We start from the raw sequence: 8,533 nt of genomic DNA on the forward strand, positions 1-8,533 counted from the left end.
CGTGAAACCAGAGAAGCAAGGAAGATATATATCGTTTGCTGGGTGTTACTTTTCCATCAAGTGCACTTACGTATGTGAAAGTAACGGCCCCTGAATTCATTGCAAATACTTGAGAAAACTGCTGCAGAATCAATTTTCACGAAAGCGACGGAACGGGAGAGAAACAGTTAAAAAAATAATGAATGAAAATGTTCGGTGCAACAGAGCCTGACTACAGCATTGCCATTTCTACTCTAAAAATATAAGCTCTCCAAGGAAAATAGAAAATTAAATTTAAATGATTTCAACACTGAACCTTCGAGAGCGAAAAATAAACACGCGAACCATTGCTTCTTATAAGAGAAAATATTAAGCAGTTTACACTCCAAAGCCCATAAAGAAACAAACACTCAAGACAGTTTGACTGTGCGCTCACGTAAATGGATTAATTCACATGAAGTTGGCGAAAGATGTGAAATCTGGTCAATGCTGAGAAACATTTAATTATAACCTAAACGCCGCTTGCCAGTTGCGTCTATCAGAAATATTGTGGTTTTCGCTTATGTTAAGTAGCACCATTTAAAATTTCAAACGCACGCTTTTCAACGAACGAACAAAATTACTAGTTCATGTCCTGTTAACACGGACGCGGCGTGTAATTATTGGAAACAAGGTGAAAGTAAAAACACGCGGCCCAACGCGATACCGGCCAGCGCCGCTGGCACCTGTCGCGCAGCCAGCGCCATCTACTGGGGCCGCCATTTTTCATCACAAATTTGTGCACCCCTCCGCTCCCGCCCGTCACACTACCCCCCTCTAGCCACCATACTCCAGTGCAAGACGCCCATTGTTCTGTGCGTTCTGTGCGCTCACACGTGTTGCTCCGTAGGTTTCGTACCGTGGCAAAGGCGCCGTGCGGGCAGGTTTGCGTTGGTCTCCGCGTTTTGTTGCGCTACGTTATCTGGACCGTGCTCTACCGGATGTTGCTGTGGCCAGGTAGGACAGGAGTAACTAAAGTTCGTGAAATGAACGAGCATGCAACGCTGTACGCAATGTACCGCGCCACGGCAATTGCAACGGACGAAGGAATATCCGCGGGAAATATTGCTCTTTCGGCGGAATCATGCTAACGTGCCATCGCAGGCCGAAACCGATGCGTTTCAGAATCTGTACAATGAACGCCTTGCAGGTCAGTGATTCCTCCTTTTGACAGCGCATATGATGCATTTGCGGCACGTAGACGTACGTTATGAATACATAGTTCGCGTTCAGTAGCAACTTGCTTTTGTGCATATTAAAACACATGTTGCTTAACTGTTGCTTGTTCCTAGTAGTACTCGCGACAGCACGAAGTCTTTGAAGCAGAGCGCGTTCGAGGTTCATGCACACCTGCACAGATAGGTGTACCTCAATACACGTGCTGATAGAGCGTTATGCCGAATATGTGCATTTTGCTGCCGTCGGCACCGTGCGCCTGCCAGCCGACGCTTCATCCTGGAAGATGGGAAAGAAGTGGCTGCTTTCACTTAAGGAACGAATCCTCCCTACCGCGGGCGTATCTTACCTGTGCGCGCGGGAAGCGCAGGGAAGTGAAAGCGGATGCGCTGCAAGAGTCGGCAAGGCTTCACAGAACGTACGCATGCGAACACATCAAACGGCTGTTCCGTGGTCGCACGCCGGCCGGTTCTACACGCGTACTGTTCTGCACCTTGCGCCGGCTATCGCAAAACTTTGGTTATGTGATGCTTCACTTACCGTGGTAAGAAGGCACCTTGGATCAATTTAAACGCGAAGTCAGAATTGACATTTTGCCTCCTCGCCGGCGCGCTGTCGTAGTGTTGCGCGGCCACCCGAACGTTGTTCAATAAAGCACGACGATTCCTCAAGCGAGAATGTGTTTGTGCTCGTAAACTCCAAATTGATCGCAAATGGGTCGGTGTGTTTCGTACGTACGTGTCTCCAGTGCGTCCTTGCAGTGCAGTGAGAATGCGTACATTTTTTTCGTATCGCCAGACGTCTAGCTCGCAAGATCGTCTGAGCGCCCCAGGAAGTCCAAGCAGAGAAAAGCAAGAAGTCAGCGATAAACGTAACCTTTTTTTAATATCGCGCAAGAACTCGGCAGCGGCCGGTACCCGCGGTTGATGTTTGGCTGGCCTGATAAAGCATGTTTATTTTCATAAAAGCTGGTAAAAGCAGCCGATTCGACCTCACGGCCCAATTTGCGAAGTTCATTATAATGTTCTTTCAACATGACTTCGGCAACGATAATGCATTGAGACATCGCGATTACATGATTTTGTTCAGCGAAGCGCGCGCGTCTGAGCAGCTCGGTTGCGCGCAGCGCGGCGTGGTTTCGCGAGAAAGCTAAACGAGAGACATGCGTTTCCCCGCAGGCCGGCTGAGGCCGGTGAACAATAGAAGGCAGCATCCACGTGACCCTGCGTTCCCAGATGTTAGTTCCCTAAGTTGGTTTCCAACTGTCCTTATGGGGCCACTGAATACCTAGTGTGTCACGTGATTGGGGAGGTTTCTTCTCTGTATTGCTGCCGGATTATACAACAACCCTAGTGCGTGCAATGTCGGAATGGTGCACGTCTGTGATCGAGCTGCCATCGGCGATGACGATCGTCGCTGCGAATTCTGCAGCAAACTATTCATACAGAGGAAGAACATGCTGCAACACATCAGGAACGTTCACAAAATGGCCGTGGATGTCAAGAAATTGATGAAATGCGACGTATGTGGCACTTCCCTGCCTACAATGGAGAAGTATTCGGTGCACCAGATCGCTGCGCACAACTTCGAGGCTGATTACGTGCACCTGGTGTTCCGGAACAATAAGGGTGAGGAACAGTTTTATTAAGTTTATTCTCAGTCATCGTGAGCAAATGACGTTTAAACGCAATATTATATCTTGGACTTTTTTTAATTTCTTGTTGCGCAGTGTGCCTCCAAAAAGGCAGTTGTTTATGCTTTGCGGGCCTTTGTTTTCTTTTTCTCTATCTGTTTCGCGAAGAGCAGCTTTTGCGCAGGTGCCTAATTTATTTCCTTGGGGTATTTTGAAGTTTGTATCCTCGTTAAATATAATTTGTTTGTTTGTCCATCTATAGTATAGTCATGTGTGCGCGCTCCCAGCGATGCGCTACATGACGTTACGTTTGGCATTGTCTGCTTTCCTGCACAGCAAGTGGAGTGAAATTTGACGTTTGTACATCTTCTTATTTTTTTAAGCGACAGGAGTAAGCTGTTCTGCGTTCTGACGTTGCTCTGTGCCACATACGTGCGTGGCCTAGTCTTCGCCTCAGTGCACGTTGCAATGCGGCAGAGACGCAGAACCGGTACCATACATGAATTTGCGGATGTCGCCGGGATGGTTTCACAGCGTATTGTGGGCAAACTCTTTAGCAGTACATTTCATAGAATAGAGCGAAATGTGACGCTCGCGCAACCCCCCCCCCCTTTTTTTTTACTTAAACGAGAGGAGGGATTTGCTCTGCGTTCTGACGTTGCTCTGCGCTACTTGCGTGCGTGGTGTAGTCTTCGCCTCAGTGCAGGCCGCAATAGGTCCGAATGCAGGCCGACGTAGGTCCACGACCACACTTGCAATTGCGGCTGTCAGCGGCTTGGTCTCCCGGCGTACTTTGGGAAAATTCTTTAGTAGTACCACAGTCCCTCAATAGAAGGACTCTGGTTGTAGATTTCATAAAGTACAGCGAAATTTGACGCACGCGCAATCCTTTTTTCTTTAAGAAGAGTGTGTTAGGAGGCTACTTGGTAAGACATCTTTTTGTGAACTTAAACTGCGCTTGAGAAAAGACACCAACGTAGAAGAAGACAGGACGAACGCAGACTAGCAACTGGTTTATTGAAATCACACATAATGCTGCCTCTTCGAACCAGGCGCATGCCCAAGCCAGATCATAACCGCGTGACGATGGAACACTCCCTCGCCAAGCCCCTATCTACAGTAAAAAATCAAGCTCTTCTTGAAAAGAAGGAGCTTTTCAAGAAGAAACTGAGAGAAGGGATTCACACTGTTCTGGGGCGTAGCTTGCACCATGTGCTCTCAGTTCGTCTTTGTCTTATCGTAACAGCATTGCTATGAATGTACAGTCTGATTCAATATTGAGGAAGGAGTGAGCATAGATCATGCTTAAGTTTCATATTTGTTTCTTATTAAAACAAAACTAATATGATAAATTTTTTGAAGTTATGGCGCATTGCATTTGAAATTCAATTTTAACATAAATTTGAGCAATATCAAGGGTGACCTCATGACACAGTCGAGTTGAAGGTGAGGGAGTAAAATAAATGCTACATTAGCCCGTGTCCAAAGCCTTCAGAGTGATTATTTTTGTTTGCATCTGTCTCCCAATAGTACTTGTCACTATCTAATGCTATTTTGTGCTTTTATTACAGAATTTCATGAATGGAAAGCAGAAGAAGAGGGTAGCCAAAACTGCTGGTTCATTTTGCCCAGGGACCCCAAAAAGCTGGCCAGTGGAGAAACAAGGATCCACTATTACTGTAATAGATCAGGCGAGGCAAGGAAAAAGGAAGGTCATAGTGACCGTCGGGAGAAAAGTCAGGGGAGCTGTAGGTCTGGTAAGATATGTCTTTCATTTATTACCGTCACAATTACCGTCCGACACCTGAAGGCACCACCATAAAAGCCAGGTATCAAAGAAACCATTACGGTCATAAACCAGAAATTCAGCACTTGAGAATGAGTGACAAGGAAAAGGCCAGCGTAGCAGAGAACCTAGAAAGGGGTGTGTCCATGAAAACCATTCTAAAGCGAGTAAGAACATCTGTGGCATCCAAGCTGAGGCCCGTGCCCTTGGCAGAGTGCTCAACCCTGCATAACATCAAACAGCAGTTTAACATTGCTGCTCCTGAACATTGTCACACTAATGACGCTATCAGCGTAGACATGTGGGTGCTTGTGATGAAAGAAAAAGGTGAAACACTTGTCCGCCTGTACAAGGCACAAGGTGCAGTGGACCCAAGTGGTACATTTCCTTCAGCAGACTTTGCTCTTGTTCTGATGACAGAGTCTCAGAAGGAGCTACTAGAAAAATTGGGCCCTGCAGGTACTGTATGTCTTGACTCCACACATGGAACTACAGAGTACCAGTTTGAGCTGGCCACTCTTCTGGTGCTAGATAAAATAGGATCAGGTGTAGCTATAGCTTATTTCATCTGCAACCGGATGAACGAGCAAACTTTGACAGCATTCTTCAAATATCTGGAGTCGGCCATGGCCAAAAAAGTGGCTGCTAAGACATTGGTATCTGATGATGCGTCGCAATTCTACAAAGCATGGTCCATGGTCATGGGTGCCGCAAAACAGAAACTTCTCAGTGCCTGGCATGTGGATAACAACTGGCGTAAGAAGATACTCGAGTGTGTAGAGAAACAGCTAAGGCCACATGTTTACCATAGTGTGTGGCTACTCTTAGAGTTCCTCGTGGAAAAGGCATTTGAAGATTATTTTAAGCAATTCCTTTCTAGTGAGGAAGAAAAAATGAGGGACTTCCTGAAGTACTTCAATGACCACTATGCAGTTAGGCCGCAAGAGTGGGCCTATTGCTTTAGGACTAGAGCAGCTGTCAACACTAACGTGCACCTTGAGAGCAAGCGCAGGACGTTAAAGCATACTATGCTGGAGAGAAAACAGAATAAGCATGGTGACAAACTTATTTCTGCCCTCATGGACTTGACAAATCATTTTTTAATGAAAAGGGCTATCCAGATGATGAAAGGGGCAAAGGGTAAGAAGCTGAGCAGAATTCAGAAGAACCACAGGTCTGGCAGTGAAATGGCAGCTTGAGCCAAATTAAATGAAGATGGCATATAGACTGTGCCATCCCAGTCTATTAAAGGGCTCTCATATAAAGTGTCAAAAGTGGGAGATGGTGCTTGCTGTCCTTTGAGGTGTAAGGAATGTGCAGTGTGTGTGCATACTTACATGTGCACTTGCTATGACCATCTTATACACTTTACAGTGTGCAAGCACATTCACTGTGTGGTCATCGCTAATCCAACTAGCAGCAACAAGGCCCATGAGAGCTCACCCGAAGAAGCATGTGAGGCAAGTCGGGCATTGCACATTGTACAGAGTATAACAAAGCTGGAAGCAGCCAAAGCAGTGTAAAGCTCAGCACTCTTAAGAGCAAAAATGGACTCGGTCAGACAGGCAATATCAGATGGTGAAGTCTCTGAGGGTGTGGCTGAGAAGGCAAACAATTTGTTTGAGCCAGTTTTCATGCTTGTTGAAAGTGAAAGTGACCCAAAAAGAAAGATGCCAGACCATTCAAATGAACCAGCCAACAAAAAAGTTGTGCACCTGTTAAGATTTCACTCTACAAAAAACCCTAGATTGTCGCAGCCATCATCTAGCCTTTCAAGGCCCACTGAAGCTCAAAAGGAAGTCCTTAAATAACAGCTTAGGGACAGCAACATAGAAACAAGAGATAACCATGTCAGCAGGGCACGATTACTGGTAACAAGCCTCCAGTGCAGTTAGGAAGAGAGAAGTGGTGCAGTAGTGCTGTGCTGTCATGCCTTATTGAAGCAGGTTGTGGGCTCGCATGTTAACAAATCATGACATGTGGTCTCTGATGATTAGCCCGTCTGTTTTTGTCTGTGGTGTGCAGCCATATGTCACAGCTGGATGGTATGTGTGTTAGAGCACGAGAGATGCCTCCATGCTTGTTGTATGAGCTGCTGGTAAGTGTTCTGTGAAGATAGATACAGACCCAGTGGTCATCTCTGGTATGTGGCAGCTGTTGGATGGTAGTGTGTTAGAGCACGCCTCCATGCTTGTCATATGAGCCGCTGGTAAGTATGTCTGTACATAGATGTAAGGAAGTGCATTGGATGGTGTGTAGTGTTTCAGTGTGCAAAAGCCTCCAATGTGTTTTGCTACTTATAAATTTGTGTAAACACTCAGTAGCGCAGTAGTTATGATGTTGCACTGTTGAGCACGAGCTTGCGGGTTCAATCCCAGCAAAGGTGGCTGCATTTCAGTGGTGGTGAAATGAAAAAAAAAAGTGTGTAGTTGAATTTAAGTGCACATCACAAAACCCGAGGTGGTCAAAAATATTACTGAGTCCCGCACTGTGGCATGCCTCATAATTCGATCTAGATTTTGTGTTCCATGTGATGTTCTTATTGCCCATTTGAATAAACTTTTATTTTTCAGATTACCAAAATAGAGGGCATATGCAGTGGTATTGTGTGCTGTCTGGATAAGTTGCTCTGGTCATGAGCACTCAATTAAAACTTCTGCATATTTGGCTGCAGCAGACAGTGTCATAATGATTGCAAAGACTATGCAGAAAGCTTTAGGCCACTCTACATATCAGATCAGTTTTATATTGCATCCCTTATGGTGCATCTCTTACTTGAGTAGGCATAATAACAATTGGCAATGCTTCCTTACACATTTAATATTTTTCTCTTTTTCTTTTGGAAGAGTAGCCTTCGAAGAATAATCTACAACAGTGCTCCTACCTTCTGTTTCACTGTCTCCCCATTTCTTTTCTACACTTCAACTTCATTCTACGCACTTTCTTATTCTCCTCTTCATCCTACATTGAGGGTGTGGGAAAGTGAGCTAAGCGTGCATAAAGATTGCTGTGCCGAACTTAATTGCGGCACTGACGAAAACAAATCTTTGCCAAAAGGTTCACTCCAGCTACATTCCCCCTCCAAACACTGTTTATCACTTCAAGCCTTCATATTCCTGTGAGCTTTTGTCTTGTTTAACAGTTGTAACAGTCATACTATTTATTACTATCAATAGCCAGCATACATTTAGCACTGCAAAGGGCTGTTTAGAAGATGTGCGAGTTTCTACTTCCCTTATGATAAATACTCCAGACATTCAGTCTCTATTTTATGAAAATCTTTCGAACATTGCCAGTGATGACCACCATATAGGTTAATGTCGGCATGGGATTGAGGTTTTCCCGCAAAAAGAACAGTTATGTTGTGCTCATATCATGTGACTGGCAGTTTCTGCTGTAATTTTTGCACTTGTCAACTGCACTGTGAAGAGTTCATTTCTGTGAATATGTGCTGGCCTGATTCTTCTTGTTCACGCATTTCATATCTTGTGCTATGAGATGAGGAGGTGTAAAATAAAAACACCGTGTAGATTTCACAATGCCTTTAAGAAACCAGGCGAAGCTTGGAGATGAAGCATTACATGCACCTTGAACCAAGTGTCTGGACACAGCGAGTGAAAGTTGTTTTGTCATGAGCGAGGGTGTCGGTGTTACTTGTAACTACCTTTAAATAAAGGTTTGTTTCAAAACAGTGGCTCAACTCTGTGTTTCCCCCGGTAAAAAACACAACCATTGGGATTTTCATGAGCGAGGGTGTCGGTGTTACTTGTAACTACCTTTAAATAAAAGTTTGTTTCGAAACAGTGGCTCAACTCTGTGTTCCCCTGGTAAAAAACAAAACCATTGGGATTTACAATTTGCTTTTTAAACATAATTGAACAACATGAATAAAAAAAACTTGATGTATCAAGATATAAGCT

The 8,533-nt window shown here is 44.9% G+C and overlaps 1 protein-coding gene across 1 annotated transcript; it reads left to right on the forward strand.

The window, feature by feature from the left end:
- Window positions 1-2,525: 2,525 nt before the first annotated feature.
- On the forward strand, window positions 2,526-8,307 carry LOC126520616 (uncharacterized). The gene is made up of 2 exons (XM_050169412.3): window positions 2,526-2,822; window positions 4,399-8,307. Exon 2 carries the CDS (start codon window positions 4,592-4,594, stop codon window positions 5,810-5,812), a length of 1,221 nt encoding a protein of 406 aa, XP_050025369.1. The 5' UTR covers window positions 2,526-2,822; window positions 4,399-4,591; the 3' UTR covers window positions 5,813-8,307.
- Window positions 8,308-8,533: the final 226 nt, after the last annotated feature.

This window comes from Dermacentor andersoni, chromosome 3, assembly GCF_023375885.2.
Source record: "Dermacentor andersoni chromosome 3, qqDerAnde1_hic_scaffold, whole genome shotgun sequence".
NCBI lineage: Eukaryota > Metazoa > Arthropoda > Arachnida > Ixodida > Ixodidae > Dermacentor > Dermacentor andersoni.